At 40.2% G+C, this 20,025-nt stretch overlaps 1 protein-coding gene across 6 annotated transcripts; it reads right to left on the reverse strand.

The window, feature by feature from the left end:
* Positions 1-32: 32 nt before the first annotated feature.
* On the reverse strand, positions 33-18,403 carry lactbl1b (lactamase, beta-like 1b). Of its 6 annotated transcripts, none has more exons than XM_047584203.1 (8): positions 18,235-18,403; positions 13,487-13,562; positions 10,551-10,722; positions 9,103-9,206; positions 7,510-7,667; positions 4,013-4,260; positions 2,732-2,837; positions 33-1,491 (listed from the first exon to the last, which is right to left on the reverse strand). In XM_047584203.1, exons 2-8 carry the CDS (start codon positions 13,544-13,546, stop codon positions 513-515), a joined length of 1,827 nt encoding a protein of 608 aa, XP_047440159.1. In that variant the 5' UTR covers positions 13,547-13,562; positions 18,235-18,403; the 3' UTR covers positions 33-512. The 6 variants fall into 6 exon arrangements, with proteins under 6 accessions (XP_047440159.1, XP_047440155.1, XP_047440158.1 ...); XM_047584199.1 differs by having other exon boundaries at positions 9,103-9,209; XM_047584202.1 differs by lacking the exon at positions 18,235-18,403 and adding an exon at positions 15,882-15,946 and having other exon boundaries at positions 9,103-9,209.
* Between the last annotated feature and the right edge of the window lie 1,622 nt (positions 18,404-20,025).

Here is a 20,025-nt window from a genome sequence, read left to right on the forward strand (position 1 = left end):
ATAACAGCAGGTCAAAACCAGTGGCAACATAATAGGAGAAAATGCCCTGAATTTATTTGCCACAAATGGAGTGACACAAAGAAATTTAATAATGTTTCCATCATGAATGGAAGATATGAATATACAGTATCTGAGCCAAAGGTTCAACAATTGAGAATGAAATGAATGTAAACATTCATGCAAAGCGACCTCAATTGGCTGTTCTCTCTTAAGAAAACCCAAGAATGGAAGCGAACATGTGAGAGCCATTTAAACAAAGGCAGGAAAAACACAAGCACTGTATCACCACATTGTGAATGTTCAGCTTAGAGGCATGACGAAGGTATTGAGGAGTACATTCACATACATCATTCAGCAGTAACAGCCTGTGCTCGCTGTATATGAAGTTCCCAGTCCTGTCTGCGACTATACGTCTGAATCTTTTCCATCCAGTCTTTCAATATTCACAGGTTTTATTCAATTTTGTCGTCCCCCAGACATCATTTGCCTTTAGTCCACGGCACCGGCGAAGCTCAGCTGGAGAAGGACGGCCTGCGGGCTATTCTGACCACGTTATAAGTGTTCAGTCCTGGAGCATCAAAACCAGGGGACAAGCCCTTCTTATTAAACACGTAGAAATTAAATAACTGGCCATCTTGGGCTTCGAGGGACACTGAGGCCGTGCCGACTTGCAATACACAAGGGTACTCTTTTTCAAACACCACTCTGAACACCCTATCAACCAGGTAGTTGAGCTTTATTGTCCTGTATTTCTCTGGGATCAGCTCTTCAATTTGGGGACCAAACTGCTGCATGATTAGAACTCCATCTGGCCCCGCTTTGATCTCGTAGAAGGTGATGTTGCTGTACGTGAAAAAGCCGACGTACGGCACTGGGTCTGGGGGAGCAACGAGGACCTTCTTAGCCTCCCTGAAGGCTTTCTCTATGGCAGGGATAATGTGGTTGTAGGCCTTTTTGACCAGATCCTGGTCCTGAGAACGACTTCCTGCCATGAGCACCACCAGACCAAGCTTCAGTCTGGGAACCAGGGAGAAAGTGGCAGAGTAGCCGTCCAGGTCGCCATCTTTACGCACCACCTCATAGCCCATCAGCTCATTCACCTCCCATGGTGTCCCAGTACGGTTGGCAAAGTAGTCCTTATCGCACCTGAAGAGAGGGGTCAGCATGATCTTCAAGGAATCTGGCTCCAGCAGCTTGCGGTGATAAGCACCCAGCAGCATCATGGCCAGCTTGGCCAAGTCTGCAGCTGTGGAGAACATCTGACCTGATGGTCGGTACCAACCCAGATCATAGAGTGGGGCTGGCTTTCCACTGGAGTACACTCCCACGGCTACCTGGCTCTGTAACCCCGGGGTGAGGTCAAAGCCAGTGTCTTCCATCCCCAGCCTGTCCAGGATGTTGTCTGTGATCCATCTCTGATAATCGACTCCGACTACTCGCTCGGCCATCACATGAGCAAGCAAAGAGAAGGCGAGGTTACTGTAGTGACATCTGGAAGAGAGAAATTTAAAGGGAGAGAAAATGAAGTGTTCAGAACTACTTTTATATGCTTTCGTGCAGAGAGCTGTGTAAGCTGATAGTCAACATCACTTCCACGCCTGCAGGATAAACATGAAGCTACAGTAAGCCAGGAGAAGGTTAGCTTAGCTGAACTGCAAACAAAAGGAGACATCTGGTCTGGCTCTGTCTGCAGGTGAACAGCCTGGCAGCACATCCACAGCTCAATAAATATCCAGCTATATCCGAGAAGAAACATGCAGGAATGAAAAACAAAGCCAACATGGAAGCACAGTTTCTAAAATGGCCACTTAAGTCTGACTCCAAATGAGAGTTAATACCTATAGATCTCAACGTTTACAGCTAGCAGTTTCATGTTAAAATGCCCATATTCTCTACAAATCTGGTAGAAAGCGTAATTTAGCTGCTTTTTAGCTAGATACTTAGTAGACATTTTTTTAAATCAGATTGCAAATAGATGGAAGCTCTTCAGGGATCACATGGGTGACCTTATGGACGGCCATGTTTATATATGGTCTGCTGTTATGTCTTGTTTAACCTGGACAAAAAGTGTCCAAGCATCCATGTTTCTGTCTAATTCCTAAACTTGAAGCCAACTTTTGAAATGTGGATGGTGGCAGTGAATTAACGACTGCAGTAAACGGAGTAGAAAAACTAGACATACAAGAAGTGTCAACATTGTCACATCGTCAGCGTACAAGAGAAAGACAGAAAGAGATGAGAGAGTTTCATGCAGAAATGATGCAGGTCAACTCTTCCTCTGATCAGACACATGGTTTGAGTTCATGTGGAAAAATAGTTTCCATCTTCCATTTACCAAATTAGCTTTTTCAAAAAAGGCAAAAATCACCTCAAGGGAGTGGGAATATCTAAGGTTTTTTTTTTTTTTAGAACTGAGTTATAAAAGGTTACTCTCTTATGGGTAAAAAAATGCTTAAAGCTTGCTGTAGAGAAGACTTTGTGCTTATTAGACTTGCCATTTAATCATAGAATTCCTGAGGTAAAAGTAATTTATGAATGTACGAAATTTGTGCTGTTCCTCCTTTTATATTATGTTGAGTGTTCACTCTGTTGGTCTCATTTGTGAAATGATGCACATGTCAGATATCAGGCCAGGAATTGCCAGTGATGTAAGAAATGGCAACACTTATTTATAAAATAAAACAATGATGTACCATGTCATGTGAAACAAACTCCTATAAACAAATCTTACTTGGTGCCTGGATCTGCGACAAGGACGTCATCTTGAAGTAGATTGATTGCAGATTGTGTTTTTCCTTTCCAAAGCAGATTTGTGCCCCGCAATCTCCGGGGGAGGCCTGGATCAGCCAATAAACAAACAAACAAACAGCTAAATTAACACATGAAAATGACTAAATAGATTTTGTATGCCACACACAAGTCTTCCTCTTCTCTCCATCCCTCTCAAAAACTGTCTCTCTGCTTTAGATTTTTCCTCTCAAGGTTGTTTCACTTGTCTTGAAATGACTCTCTATTGCTACGTGACACATTCTGAGCTCTCTGAACATGATCATTATATCCAGCCTTGATGTGCCAATGGAAAACCGAGACATGGAAAGATTTTTAAAGATTAGTTTTCCGTCGTCGCTGTTCTCTCGTCATTTATTTTGATTCATATAAACAGGCTGAAGGGAAAAGGTTTGCCGGTTAACTGGGTGCCAACTCTTGTGTGCTGTAAACCTCAAGGATATTGTGAATGTGAACAGCCCCAATACTCGAAACGAAGCCACATGACAGACCCTAACCCTAACCCTAATTCCTAACTCTAGCCCTAGCTCTAACCTTACCCTGATGATAAATGCAATGAAAAGCTCACACTGAATGAAACCAGCACAGGAAGATTAGGAGGGGGAGGTTAAAATGATGTTCTTACAATAAAATAAGACATCTCTAGGTGAAAGGGTTTAATTGGTATCAATTAGATAAGTGTAAACCCAATTAGAGCTGTAACAATAACTTTAAAATGTACTTTCATGTCCCTTTCCTACAGTAGCAACAACAATTTAGAATCCAAAGACTTATTTTAATGTAAAATTAGACCCCAGGATAATTCCCCTGCCCTCATATTTTTTGTGCTGGAAAGCTGGTCCAGAGTAGCTCCATAGGGAATTGATTATGCTGAAGCCATAATGAAATCCACATAGACCCAGGCTCTAAAATCTGTATATACAAGGAGAGAAGCAAAGAAGCAAAGAAAAGAAAAAAACGCCAGAAACTACTCACTTTTCCTCTTTTTTCTTTTTATATTTAAGCTCAAATTCACCCTTCAGCTTTGGATGTGCGCCTGCTCGTATTGCTTTGTAACTGCTTTGTAACTGCGATCCCATAAAACACACAAAGACTTCTTCCCACACAAAGACACACTAGATGACATGAAAGAACATCCAGCGCTGTTTTAGACAAATAATACCTCAAAGCTAAAGGATGATTCAAGGGTGATTGGGGGATAAGTTCGTTCGTCGTGAGCCGTTACCTGAGAGCTGACTGGCCATCCTGCGCAGAGTGACTGTGGAGGAGCGGATCTGAACCTCCCCACTGTCCAGAAATATGAGGCCGTCGGTCACATATTTGAGCTCCGAGTCTCGCGACTTGCCCAGGGGGTTTTTGATGGTGAAGTTCTCCACATATTTCTCCAGGGGGTCGTCTAGGGAGCCGATCTTCCCGTCCTCCCACAGTTTGTACAGCATCAGCGTTGGGAAGATTTTGGAGAGACTGGCTATTCTGAAAGACAGAAGCCAGCGCTGTTATTTACATGGGTAGAAAAACAATGGACGGGTTTCTTCATGATGACACACTAATGAACAACATTTGTTTCCTTCCTTATTTCCCTGCTGTTTAACTTTGTACTTCTTGCTCCATGAACTTGAGTTGATGAGGGCCTCCGCAGGCTCTGTGACAAAACTACTAAACATGTGGAGTCATTTATGTGAGTGTATTCCCAAGGAGCAACACACCAAAATGCATCCTGCTGTGTTATGGGGGGTAATGGATAAGTTAATTGCCTAAGGCCGAAGGAGATAGAGACCTCATTAACTTTCACATACAGTTCAGCTCTTTGAGCAATTATGCAGAAAGTTTGAAGTTAACAACTTTGTGGTACTTTTGTTAAAGGTAATTAAAAGTTGCAGAGACACACAAATGTAGCAAACACCGCTTGAACTGTATATAGCTGTAGGGTTAGAGTTAGGTTTTTAAATTCTGACCTTGTAAATTTTGAGTTTTTGTAGTGGTTTTGCTGTTGTACTTACTGCATTTGTTTTGTTATTGTCATGGTTTCCCGTGACCCTGTTTTCTTTGTGTTTTCTGTTTTACTCTGTAAAATTCTTCCTTGCTGTTTGTTGTCTTGTGTTACTTCCTGTGCCCCCGCCCCTCAATTGTGGGATTGGTTTCTCCTTGTGTGATCCGCTCTCATTAGTTTGTTCTCTGTTGTCTTGTCTGCAATCCTTCTATCCTGTTGTGTTATCTCCACTGTTAGTTCCTTCTGTCCCTCTATGTCCTCTGTGCCTCTCATTTCAGTCCTGTTGCTACAAAACCGTGAAGGTTACCATAAATCCTAATCCTCAAATGAAATATTTGTGTCCAAAAGAAATATTTGTTTTGTTGTATTATGTTTGATTCTTTCAAATAGAAAGAATAAAACCAGTGACAAATTCACTACCGTTACTGTTTGCCTCAAGGCAAATACAGGGTTGGATTTTTTCTTTTGCCATGTGCACTCCTTTCATTTATTCAAAGTTAACATGGACTGTGTCTCACAAAACTACCAGCTGTGAAAAAAATATGGAAAAATTATTCTTTACCATATTTACTTTCTTTAAAGCCCTGTAAACATATTACACAAAGGTCCGCACACAGCCGTTACTGACGTTGTCTGGCTGTAAACTGATCGAGTGTTACTCAAATAAGTGTGTTTCAATTTTGGCATTCATTTTAGTAAAAGGGTCAACATTCAGGGCAGTCTAATGAGGACATTTACCAAAGCATACTTTCATGCTAGTGCTCAATAATCCCTGTAAATCCAATCTGTCAAAATTTTCCACCGTAAACAACGTAGCCTGAGGAGCATTACTTAGTCTTTAAACACGGCGGTACTTCCTAAAGTCTGAAAAATAACCCCATATCATGCCATCAGGGCTTGAAAAGTGTTAAACTGTATTTATAAAACTTGAAAACCAAAGTTTGAGACGTGAGCAATTACATTTATCAGATGAGAAGGGTCAGATGAAAGTGAATCTCAGCTTCTGCTTCTGCATTAATTTCAACCAATCCATCTAAAATCCTCTAGCTTTCCAACTGTTGGAGTCACATAGTGACTTTATCTCTCGCACGCTTATAGCCAACATCCTGCAATGTATGTGTGTTAATACTTCTCATTCTCGGCCACACTTCTCTAGAGTCCTGCTTTCATGTAACATCGTTGTGCTCTGTCTCTGACAATCAGTCCTGTTGCCACCGTGACACATAAAACCAGACCAATTCCTGACTTCCACTTACATTGCTTTACACGCACGATGAACGCAGCTGTGATTATTATGTGTATTGACTGCATGGACTGTGATTCTGAGGCCCTCAACCTTGTGTCTGAGTGGTTGTATTACATTCAAGGTAAGTATAAGCAGGTCAGACAGCCTAGATTTTATTTTCTGCTTTCTGTATATCCATGTCCCATTTTTTTCCTTTTTCTTTTTATTCAGTATTTTAAGTACTCCCATCTTATTATGCCAAAACAAGTTCTGGCAACAAACAATTTATCTGCCAAGTGCAACTGCAACACACTCAAAGCTCTGACTTGGCCCTTTTGATTTAATCATCAGACGTCCAGGGGTAAAATAATCACCATAAATTACATCTCAGAGTCACTGGTTGTGCTATTTCTTTTTTATATCCAGAACTTATGGTCCCATTACAATAAATCAAGGTGATGTAACAAAGTTTACCCTGCAATGGCAAAGATTACCGTACCCTTCAACCACAGGAAGAGCTTTATTGTTGAATTAAGTTTTACTGACAGGAGATACAAGAAAGATGACATCAACTGTTAAGTGGTCCCATTGAAGACGGTCGGGTAGTTTGAATTCTGCTCTTAAACCTGGCACATTTTTTATTCCAGTATTTTTAGATGCATATAGGCAAGGCCAAATATTAGGACGAAGGCCGACCATGAGGTTTCCCTAATGTTACCTGTGTGTGAACGAAAACGTTTCACACACTGTAAAACTTAAACAGAAAGCTGCCACATACCCTGTGTGAAAGAAGATCTTTCTACCAGCATGTGGCAGGAGTCTTTGTCCGTCATTCAAAAGGGGAAACCAAAAGAGCTACTATTAGCTGGTAGGCTAAGAAGCTAGGAAGAACTACTATTAGCTCGTAGGCTAAGAAGCTAGGAAGAACTACTATTAGCTGGTAGGCTTGGAAGCTAGGAAGAGCTTCTATTAGCTGGTAGGCTAGGAAGCTAGGAAGACCTACTATTAGCTGGGAGGCCAGGAAGCTAGGAAAAGCTTCTATTAGCTGGTAGGCTAAGAAGCTAGGAAGACCTACTATTAGCTGGTAGGCTAGGAAGCTAGGAAGAGCTACTGTTAGCTGGTAGGATAGGAAGTTAGGAAGAGCTATTATTAGCTGCACAGTGCTGATCTCTCCTGAACCTCGCTAATAAATTGGTCTACTATTAATAAAATGATGACCACGATGTTGTAAAAATTATTTGTTAACCATTGTGTGCCCTTTGGACTTGTGTAATTTTCGGTACTTATGTCATGCCGTTTCTCTTCTCGAGTACTGATTCACTAAACTGATCAAAGCTACCGATGCTCGGGGTGTCACAGTCTTGTATTTAATAAAGGATATGAAAGATATTTTTTAGTTAATTCTGGACATATGCAAATACAATGCAAAAAGCATAAAAACTACTAAAGATGCCACCAGAACCAAGATATGAAACCAGCTGTTTGGTTTTCCACACAGTATGTTCACCTGTAGATTGTGTACTCGTTTGGAGGTCCCGAGTTAGGGTCACTGCCATTCCTCTTTCCAAAGTTGCCAGTCCAAAGAACGGTATCATTTAAGATTACGATGGCCGACATGGCTGGGAGGCTGACAGGGTTGATGCTTTGTCGAAACAAAACATCCACCTGGAAGAGACACGACAGGAAGTGAGAGGTCAGTAGTAATGTTTTTTTTTTCTTGTTTTTTTTAAATGTATTTGTACACTAGTTACTAGTACTACTAGAATATATGTATATATCCATTTCATCCATTTTTTTATTTTTATAATTCTAATAGTGTCTGTCTGTTCTATAAAACATGAAGGGCTCGTACTTCAGTTGAATATTTTTTTAAAGAAATATATTTTTCATAAGGAATTATTAAATGTTTAACTTTTTTATTATACATTCTTCATTCAAATAAAAGTCTGAGGCCAGAATTCAGAGAATATCATATAGGAGAGTAGGTGAATAAATTATGGGATCACGACCCCTCCGAATGATCCTGTGGTCTTTTGTGAGAGTCAGACTGCAGTGTAAGCAACATTACTGCAACAATCTTATAACGCCATGATAAGATATCAGTCAAGGACGATAGTTATGTTTGTACTTAATATGTGTTCACTGATAACACCTACGCACAGGTACTTACAGAAAGTACGATTGTAAATAAATAAGCTTCTACTTGTTGTAAAGGATCTGAATAATTCTTCCACCTCCGCAGGGCAGACAGTACAGTAAGAGTTGATTTAGATTTAACTGCTAAAAGACAGCAATAACATGTTTAAAGCGGCACAGCGGACACTTATAGTTTTTCCATTTGCATTGAACCTACAGGTACAGAGATATACTCTCCAAGTAATCTTTAAGCAGCAGGATTTTTTTCTTCTCTGAGAGGAGTACTTTGAACGCAGCTCAGATGAACTGGGCTTAGAATTAGCCTTTATTATAAGCGTCACAGCTTGAATGTACTTTCCGGCAGGGTTTTTATATTTAGTTTTGCATTGGCTCTGGTCTAGGTTTCTTTTTCTGCAGCATGACAACCCATAATCACTACTTTGATCTCCAATATCATATTAGCTCAATAAGCTCAATCTATGAATTATATTCCTGCTTTCATCAAGAGAAATCAGTTGCAAGGTTGCTCTGTAAATTAAACATGCTTGGTGGCTGTAGAGATGAAACAACCTTTTTTTTTTATCTCACTCTCTTTCAAACATGTTCAAGTATAAACCAAAATTTTTCTGGCAAAATTTAAATAATTTGTCTCTAATTTGCATCTAATTTGAACCTGACATTAATTTATTCCTTTGCTAAATGCAGTTATATCCTCATCTCTAATGTCTGCAGCATTGCATCCTGTCATGTTGCAGCGTTGCTTCCTGGGTACAGTAACAACCCTTTTGCTCAGGCAGACACTTTTTTTTTTGATCCTCTATATCTTTAATCTCCTTCTGTCAGCTGAAATGACATTTGGTGTGAAGGATTAACAGGGAGGCTGTAAATTTCCTCGGACTGGAGCATGTATGAAAAAATAAAAACACCCACAGATTTAAGACTGTGCACTAGGAACCTCTCTCACCTTTTCCAGAGCCTCTTTTAGACTGGGGATAGGATGCTCCAGAGGGAGAGGCTCTGGGTAGCGGGGACACATCATCTCTGACTTAGCGTTGCCACTCATCCCGTCATCTGGGAGAAAAACAAGAAACGAACAGTAAAGAAAGAAAAAGCAAAGGAAGCACGCGGGGACAGGCTAATGTAATTCCCTCTTGATAGACTGAGAATAATGTGCTGATGGCACAATGGCAGGTTATGTGGTATAATTGGTTGACTTAGAGCTTCATTCATTCTCTCTGATAAAACCCCCACTGATTTTTCTGGATACACTCTGGCAGGATGTGCGATATATGGCTCGCTGATCGAAAAAGACATGTTCTGGTCCCGCTGTGAAATCCACATGAGCACTGATATTTCAATATATGTCACTGTAGCCTCGGGCCCCATTTTAAAGAAGCACTATACGTGAGAAATTCATTTTTTTAAATATAAAAAGACGCATCAGGGCGTATCAGGCGGTATGATTCAGAACCTGCAGGAGGATGTGCTTTTCCCATTTATAAGATCCCCTGATGTTCCTTTATTCGTATGGAATCACATTACCAGCTGAGGTGAATGTTAGCGTGTGTTTAATTAAACTTATGATCTGAGGCTATGGTTTCCAATCTGTGTCCGAGAACTCTAAATGGGGTTGCAAAGCTTTTTTTCTTTTTTGAGGTCATATGTTTGTGAATTAGATATGCACATGTTAAAGAAAATAATAATAATAAACATCTAAACTGTAACCACCTCTATAATTAAAAAAAACTTAACAAAAAAACTCTTATTTTAATTATTTTTAAATTGTACTGTACCTCACACTTCTTTGCTGCCAAATATACACACTCCCTCCTAGCAACAATACTGTGGGCCAATATTTAGCCAACTCTTGTTTGAGTCGATAAAGATCGCATAATTAAGAGATTGTTCTATCTCTCAATTACCAGATCTATATCTCTTCATGATGAGAAAATGATCTGCCAATTATCAGTGTTTGCAGTGGGAGCTGAGCTGAGGCTGTGGGTTGTCGCTGCAGTCAGTGAGACAAGGTGCCAAGCTTCAGCTGTTAGCTGTGATTCACTATTCATAGACACTGAGCTTCAGCGCTTATTCAAATGATTAATTGGGCTCTGACAGTGTTCAGTTGCTTGTTTCGTTTTTTTTTTTTTTTTGATTTCACCAACAATGAACAGTGTGGAAAAACACAGTGAGTCAAATTTCAAAAAAGGCTCCAGGTGAAGGCAGAAGTGAGTGTCAAATGGCTCAACACACATCCCAGATTTGTGTAGTAAGTGTAAGCATTTGATATCTCAAATTGCTCAAGGAGTAGTTAATTATTTACCGTTTCTGCCGTGCCTCTTATCTTATCGGACCAGTACAAAGAGAGCGCTCAGACCTTCATCACCACACACTCATCATGAGTCTCGGTCTTACCTGCCGGAGCCTTTGGCAGTTGATATTGCCAGAAGAAGCATCCTGTCATCACCAGAGACAGAATGAGGAAGAACACCATGCCCAGCTGGCTCCACTTCACCTTCATCTTGCTGGCCTTTGTGAGTCCTTCGAATTTAACAGCCACAGCCGGAGCAGCCTCAGCCGGGGGTGGCTTAAGTACAGACAGACATGCACACAAACATGAAACGACACACACTGAGTAAGCACAGAATGTGTACAATTTTCACTTAGCAGAGTCTTCTATACATGTTTCCCTTGGTCAGGTGTCCTCCATGTTGGTTTCTGTTGTAAAACAAGTCGGATATTTCTGTCACCTTGTTTTGTAACACAGTGATCCCTGCTGCATGGTACTCACCACCTGATGCTTCACAGGCCAGAGCGGGATTACCAGTGACACAGAAATCTACTTATCACTCCATCAACTTCCTAAACTGTTACTCAAAGTCAGTTCTGCCATGTAAGCAATTCCTACGCTCCAAAGGCGGTGAATGTAGGTCCTTGGAGATGTTCCTGAGCTTGAGAAAGGCACAGACATGAACTCCCATCACTGATTTCTCAGTAACTGCTGTAATCCTGGGCCATCGCCGCTCCCGTCCTGCACAATTCAATTTCCTCTTCAGCAGCCACAGGCTGTTGACATCATAATCCCCAGATTTACTCCACCAGAGCGGCCGAGGGAAATCTTAATCCCTAATCCCCGTGCATCTATTCACTTCAACCCGGCCTCGCCTTGTATAGTCCACCAGTGAGCTGCACAAGCTGACAAAGATGGCACCCACTCAGGCGGCAGAAGTTAAGACGAGGTGTTAGGGTGCACCTTTTTTGGACAGATCATGAGCAACTTCAATTACTTTGCTGCAGCAAATTTGGGTCAACAGGGATAGGAAATGACACACGGTTTGGGCCGTGGGGTATTTAAATAATGACCGTGGATAATATGCACTCACTTTTCTTCACTGTAACCACCGGCAGCACTGCACAAATTTGCAACATCCAATTCAACAATATCTACAGAAGGATTTTTAAAGCCAGTAAGAGAAACTGAGAAATTCTTTAAAACCAGAAATGGAAATGTGACAGAAACGAGTATGTGCTGAGGGATTCATTCAGTGTAATATTTTGTTACTTATTGGCCAATTAAAATGACAGTACTAATTAGACAAAATAATATAAGCTAGTATATAAACACTTGGGATACAAAAACAAAAATTAAAACCATGTTCTTGGCTGACAGGTATTATCCTTCAAATAATTTCGATTTCAGATAGTGCCAGTACTAAAAGTCTGAGCTCATTCGAGTTTCATTCAGGACTAATGACTAAAGCCTCATCTTATCTTCTTATCTAGTAAGAAGAGTAGTGCTGGGTAAATCAGTAATCTATACCATGAAAAAGATTTGCTATACTGTATACTAAAGCGTTTATCTTTCTAACGTTTGTACTGGCCACTGCGAGTGAAATCTCCCTCAGACGTGATTTAATAAAAACAGAATATGATATAATAAAATAAAGTGAGTTATAGCCATAAAAACACCGAGCTCAAATGGATAGATTTACTTCTTCTCTATCGTTGAATAACCCAGAACTGATTCATAAAAACATATCATTCATTTCAATAGTTTAAAGAAGGGATTTCCAAGATTTTCTTTTCACTGTTATGAACTGGATTCTCCACTGCATTAAGTTCCTCATTATGTAATCTCTATATGCAGACATCCGGATATGAATGCAGAATGCTAAATCGTCATCGGGAGTCAGCTGATGGGTTCAGAGATGGCTGATAATGCTAACCAAATCTACCGCAGCACTTTCACATTAACAGATTAAGTAAATACTCGACGAATCAAGCTTTCAACTCGCAAAAGATGAGTTGGCCATTACTATAAAGCAGCCAGAGGAATCGTAGTTAATCAAAAACGCGTTTGGAAAACAAGACACTGTTGGGCATTAGTAAATATTCCAGGTAGTAATGAGACAAGAAAGATTAGCCACAGTGAGCTGTTGGATGAGGAGCTGCAAGTGACAGGCAGCACGCCTCCACCAACTCCTTTCACATTGTCCACCTGTTGACAGATTCATGGTGTGTGTAGTGTAAAATCAGATCACATTTGCCCAAAGAATGATGGATAAGGACCTTTAGTAGAACAACAGTGCCCTCAGAATTGTGTTATCTGCAGTATTTAAACACATTTGCTGTTACTTATATGTTCCTTGGGGGAGAACTCAGTTGCTTGTTTTTTATTTTCTTAGAAAGTAGACCTTTACTCAACAAACTTAACTTGGATATATATATATATATAAAAATGTGTGAACCTTGCCAGCAGGAAGGCATTGGATTTACAATATTTTTACATCAGTTTGATAAACATCAAGTGACTACACAGGGGCCAGACTCAATCTTGTTTATTATCTTATCTTATGCAAGGTTTTGAAGGTGATTTATGGGCACAATGAAAACTGTATGAATGTGGGGAGTTTCTCAGTTTCCAGATAAGTTACTTTCTCAGACACAAACCCGATAAATGTTTTTATGGCAGAAATCAAAGATCCTCTTATAAAATCTTGTTAGTAAAAACAGTTTCAATCCATCATTGGGTACATCTAGTGACAATCAGTCCCTCTGTTCACTGGATATTTATAGCTGGAGTAGTTTGTCCAGATCCCGGTAATGTATTCTGATCATTATAGGTAAATTTAGTTTGAAAGCAACCTGTGACTGATCCTGGTTGCGTAACCTGTGACAGCTGAAGAACACAGCAGCTGACAGGTGCGCACACATTGTTGACCAGTGTGTTTTCCACTGAGATCCACTTTTTTATTGTACATTTTCTGCTTGTGTTGTGTGTGTGGGGGGGTCTGTGTCTGTTTTGTATGTCTGGTTTGTGTGGCTTGTACATGGGAAGTGGCTTCTTTTACCTGTGTTTGAACCCCATCCACTGCGGCTTCTCTGAGGACTTTACTCCCCGCCTTGCCCATAGTTTTACTGCACCAGCTGCAACATGAAAAGCAAAAACAATTCAGTTATTGCTTCTGCACAAAATCTGAGTGCTTTTGTGCCTTTACTGTGAGATGCCAAATTTATAGTCATCAGATGCATTCTGTGCGCTTTCTGCACAGAGGGAGCCGTTTCAGTCCCGACTCCAGTGACGGGGGCAGAAAAAAACCTGTATGATTTGTATGGCAGTTAAATAGTGCTTTGTGTAACAGCCCACTATCATGAAATATTCTAGTCGGGAGGATTAACCAAGAGGCACATCTGGAAACCCGGAGGAGAAGCGCAACACAGAAATCCAGTATTGCACCATGTGGGACATTAACCAGACACTAAAGTGTTAAAGTGGTGGAGAAATAAACCAACACCTGCTACATGTCAGGCTAACATTTCACGCTGAGATGACCTTTAGATGCAGTAGACAGCAAAAGGAAAGGCAGAAAGACATCAAAAAGCTGCAGCTACTGGCCTCACCCTGTGTCTTTGAACATGACATCAGTCGGTGAGTCCAGTTCGGTATAAACAAGGACGGAGAAAGGAAATGTTTACCTGGGCTCCCCATGAGAGACCACCTGTTTACCTCTTTGAAACAAAGGTATTGTGTGGATATTGATTTCTGAGAGGTATTCTCTTGCCAGATAATGCCACGAACCTGCTGCCATTTTTGGACAATTGTTGTTGCGGCTACAGTCATTCTGAAGAGCTTATGGTGTGTTACACATCTGAGAAGTCACTCTGGAAACTAGGAAAGTGCTGGCACTTGAAAAAAAAAGGCAGTTGACTCGATGATTCATATGTCTATGACAAACTAAACACAACAAACCACAAACTATTATACATGAAAGCTAGCCAGCAGAGCAGACAGCATGGCAAACTGTAGTTAGCATGTTGCTCTTGCCATTTTTGTAAGGAACTTACAAATTTGTGCATTGAAGTTACGCTTCTGCACCGCTGCCCAGACCTACATAGACCCTAACGGCGTATCCTGATGTGCACCTCCACAGAAATGTAACTACATGTCGTGGATACACAGACCACAAAAGCTCTGATTAGTTAGTTTGGCAGTAGCCAATAAAGATGAGCCAGAACCGTTCACGAGAACGAGCCAGACTGATGAGTGCACAAGTATAAATGGCTTGCACTGGCGTACTTTACGTCCGTGGCTTACACCGTCTATGTCCTCCAGAGGCATAACTTAGGGTTAGGGTTACTTAGGGCCAGCAGTTCCTAACAGGACGCTAGCTGGGTTTACATGGAGACAAATATTCCAATTACAGTTCTGAAGCCCAAACTGAAAAGAAACGCTCCATATAAACACTTCAATTGGAAAAAAATGACATTTCATACGGTTTCACAGGGGTAGAATATTCCTTTGCCCGAACCAATCAAAAGTTGGTGAATCAGAATGAAGTTACACTCCGTTCTGTCTGAGCATGCAGCATTTTTACGTAAATCCATATTGATGTTCGAGTAACGTTTCCTAAACTGCTCTGCGGCGCCACAGAGCTTGTTTTTGATAACAGCTCTGAAAGAACTAGGCATTATCGCGTGCTTGGCAAAAAAAATTGAAATATTGAACTGTTTAAAAGGGTCCATCAAAAATTCATTCAAGGATAAACCAAAGCGTGGAACAAATTCAGAACTGCTAGAAAACTTTGAAGACCAGCTACTATAAGGATAAACAACACAATAGCAGAAGAAGATATGACCCCACAAACTTTCCGAATCAAGATTTAATTACGAAAAAAAAGCGTAAAAACAATAGCAACTACTATGCTAATTAGGGATTAATCTGATGAAAAATCAACCACGTGATGTTTTCGTGCATGTCACACGTCTGTAAAATGGCCGTTACGATTAAAAGTAGAGGTACATGTAAACATCAGATCAGAATAGATTACCTCACATGTATACAGTTGACCCTAAACCTTCAGTCAAAATGATTTGAATCAGAATGAAAAAAAAAAAAAAGAGTCTCCATGTAAACCCGGTTACTGACTGGTCGGCACCTCTGAGGATCATCAACAAACATATTAGCAGATCATGCAGCTAGACTTAGAAATCTCCCAGGAACTGGACTCCCACACTTTGGAACTTTCGAGGACATGTAATGGACCGGGTGTTGCTGTGAGTGGCCAAACAAAGCAGGTCACACTTAAGAGAACCAGAGTATGTTTGAAAGGGCACTGCCACATCCCTCTCCAGGGGCATCCATTCCTGCATCTATGGGAAAACCTGACAACTGCAGAGGACTTTTGTTTGTTTAGCTTTTTTTTATTAGGGCTCTTGCAGGAACCCTTCTGAGGAGTGAAATGTTACCTTCCTTTGCACCCCCACAGGCGCTGAAGTCACAGTACAAATGTCTTTGGCTGGTGCATGGAGTCCATTAGTCTAACCAGCTACACCTGAGGAGGTGTGGATAAAAGGCATGGCGGAAGAGGTCTGGAGGGACACGGTATTTAAGTGCCACTTACTTATTGCCTTACAAAATCCTACCACTTTTCTATATGAACAAAAAAATGTGCTTTGTTGTGAATAACAAGTGACTATTAGTAAATGTTGAACTTGTAAATACTTTTTTGGGCTAAACTCTGTTTGCTGTTACCTGAATGCTTGAACCATGAACTCGAGGTTATCCAAGTTTTCTTTATTTTGGTGAGGTTATCTGATATGAAGGACATATATTCCAATTAGTCTGAGATTGACACATTGAAACCGCAATTTATATGTCATATTCATTTTAAAACCCTAACTTCCACTACGATGTTTTATAGAGACTGACACAAAATAAAGAAAAGAAATATAGCCTTTCATGTGCAAAAGCAGAAAAAGCATCCAATCAGAAAAGGCTGTTCATAAAAATAAAATGTCATAGGTTTCCTGTTCGGTTGAAATCATTTTCGAGATTAAATCCAGGCATCTGTCGATGAATAAACCCCTGTGAGATGTGGACGCGTTTGCCCGAATCTCTGTTCCTGTTCTTGGATCACAGAATATTTACCGGATGGACGTTGCTTTTAGATTAAACTGAATGTAGACTTTGAATATGACTGGGTCATCTAGTCAGTCTATAATGCCTACACTGGATTATGCATGTTAACAAGAAAAAAAAATTCCTGGTCCCTTAAACCAGTTGAAGTTCATTGATATTCACTGCCAAGCTGAAACCTGACCTTGCACATAACCCATTGAACATGCCAGAGGTAATGAGCTCAAACTAGTTTGAGCTCATTACATAGCAGGCTGCATATTCTCATCATTACCTTCATTTTTGATGGTATGCTGCTGTAGCTCTACTTCGTCCAATACACGTTCCATGGTTAACGTATCAAGCATAGAAACACACTTCCATCCTCTCAAGGCTGCATTCAAATGATTATTTTTTCAACTGCTTGCGTACAGACTTTTTTGTGGGAAATACCAGATTTTATTAGATCTAGGAGACTGAAGTTGTCCTTTTATCGCTCAAGTGTTTAGCGTTCAAGTGTAGTTGGATGTGCTAATTATTTAATTATATTTGATCTCAACAACTTAATGAAAGTTGTCTTTCATAATTTTCATATTGCTCTGCATAGCGTATTGATTTTTCCAGGCCATTATGCATCTTGGGAATCAGTCTGCTCAGTGTCATCAAAATTAAATGTTTAATTTCAATTACCACACTTTGTGTTCATCATTTCATTTGTTCTTGGTCTTCCTTCATTGCTCCCTGCTGCTGCCGCCGCTGCTGCTTGACCCAATTGTTTTTCCATGGATCATTAATATTTCATTTCATCAGTCAATCTGAAATCATCACACCTGCTGGCTTTGTTTTTCATGTCATTCAACACACATGTACACACATGTACACACATGTACACAGAGTTTAGGCTGCGGTTCAAATACAAAATGGCAAGGTTTGCATAACAGCAAAGTAAGTGCGTCAATCAACGTGACAACACATTGTGAAGGTTTAGTGCTGAAAGTCAAAACTGACAGTACGTTTCAAAATAAAACAAGCAGACTGTCAGAGTAAGCCACACATTTGTACTCAAAATATTAAATATGGGTTTAATTGTGCTGTTGCAAATCTCAAATGAATTGTGTGTTCATTAGCTTTGGTGTCGCTAATCACAGGAGAAGATATTCAGCACAGTGAGCTACTGTGTAACCAGATGTAGCATGATTGGACATTTCTTAGTACCTCAAGTAACTAAATAAAATTAGACTTTAATCTCAAAAGCCTCCCTTTTCTCAAATACATCGGCCATTCTCAAATGATGACGAAAACAAGAGTAACTGTTAATTCTATTTAAATAAATTAGGTCAGACAAGTACAAATAATCTTAAAAAAACAAAAGACTAAAACTAAATTTAACAAAAAAATAAACAAACACAGCAACGGTCCGTGTTAGTGACACTTTGGTGCATGACTGAGAATAAGTAATAATGTAAATAAAAATTGCTTTCAGCTTTTGATTAAACAGGTCCTGCTCGGGTGCTGGCCTATTCTGAATATAAACCATTATATTCATGAGCCTTGAAATACATGAAATTGTAAATGAAGCAACATGCACGGCACATTTTGAATCCAGGCTGCAGGAAAACATGTTACATAAGGCGCAGTGAATCAAGTAGCTCTTTCATCTAGGCCATGAAACATCCCACATCGATAAACTCCTCGTTCACTTACCTCAGATTCTGAAACTAACAACGGTGCTTCCCCTCCTCCGTGCCCACACGGCAAGACAAAAAAATTCCACTCTCGTCGTCCTGTCCGGGTCTGCGAACTCGGAGGGGGATCCTGACAGATGTTAGTATCATGGTTGTTGCTAAATCCTGCTTGTATCAAACCCAGTACTCTGGATTAACCACCACAGCCAATGGCTACATCTGCCACAAAAATAGGTGCCCTCCGAATGTGTGCGGCGTGAGTTTTGTGCGCATCTGTGCAAGTACACTCAACAAAATAAAAAGCCAAGCGGAGCTGTCTGCTCAGCTGAAAATACTTTTCACTGACAGGGAAAGATTACAGCCCCTTAATAAGGTTATGAACCTTGAGGTTGTTTATTCTATGGAGAGTACATCCTCTGACAGAGAGGGACGTGATAGAAGTCATAGAGATAATGCAGATGCATATTTATTTATATTTTTTTGGTGGCTCATATGTGTGAACCATGCATTGTTTCTTTAGACGTCCTGGAACTTTTTATCCTTCATCTCATTAGTTTGGACCTGATTCTTGGAACACCTACAAAAAAAAAAAAAAAAAAATTGGCAGCCTTTTTTCTCCTGGCTCTGTTTTGGATTCGTAACAGACATCTGACCTAATTATCTTCAATGTTCTCGTTTCGTTGTTGAATAGGAGAGTGGAAACCGTCTTGTATGTCAGTTGCATTTTTAATGCAAATAACACAGACGAGAGCTCGGACTGGCCCTGTTGTCCCTGGCGACAGAGATGTGAAAACTGGTCCGCAGTCCAAGGTCACGTCCACAAGCGTGGATTTTCTAATTTTTAAAGATAATGAAATGCTCTTGGGGCACTTGCGGCAGAAATTACGAGGGAATGGATTTGAAGGCAGCTCTCGTTAGTGCACGTGGTTTATTGCACGGATGTTGCAGGCTTATTGCAATCTGCCACACTCTTTGGATCTTTAATTATGTACAAGATCACCAGTGATATGAGCCCGCTGTATTAAATGGCCACTATATTGTGAGTGTTACACAAGCCCCTCACTAATACCATATCTGGATGATAGATATGTTTTTACACATGAATTCATTACATTAGAGGCTGCAGGGATAAGGGAGGTAGGTAAGGCAGTTTATTGAGTCGTACTAAATAAAATGGATTGTTCAACTTAATTTGAGTAAGTTTTACCTTTCGATTTACTTAAAGCTCCTCACATTTGCGGCGGTTCTTAACATGTACATCTTGTTAGCAAGTATATTTTCATAACCTCTGATCTCTCCTCCATTTAATTAATTCTACGTTCGGTAAATACTATATATAATGTATGATTACTGTCCACTCTTTCCAGCTGGTACCAGTAATCCTCAGACTTCAAGCACCGATAGACTAAACATACCGGAGACAGAAAATCCAATCCTTTGTTTTTCATCAACAATCAGAGATAATGCTCCAATGCATCAATATAATCTTTATTTATTCACTTTATTTGACCTATGAGGTGTATACTTGTACATGGTCTCACATAATGTGATACAACATCATATGTTTGTGTTCATGGGAGCTGATGAGATGACAGCAAAGGAGGAAAAATAATATTTGTATTGATTGCTAAAAGATATTTAACGAATATATGATTTATGATGACCTACGGCAATAGATGAACCACCAGCAACTGTTGCCTGTAAAGATTCTCAGTCATCCAGGCTAAAGCTGAAGGCCAAAACAAAAGCAATGGACTAGTTTGAGCTTTGTTGAATCCAGTTGGTTTCGTGACTTTGATGCGTAGCTGTA

Source organism: Mugil cephalus, chromosome 4, assembly GCF_022458985.1.
Source record: "Mugil cephalus isolate CIBA_MC_2020 chromosome 4, CIBA_Mcephalus_1.1, whole genome shotgun sequence".
Lineage (NCBI taxonomy): Eukaryota > Metazoa > Chordata > Actinopteri > Mugiliformes > Mugilidae > Mugil > Mugil cephalus.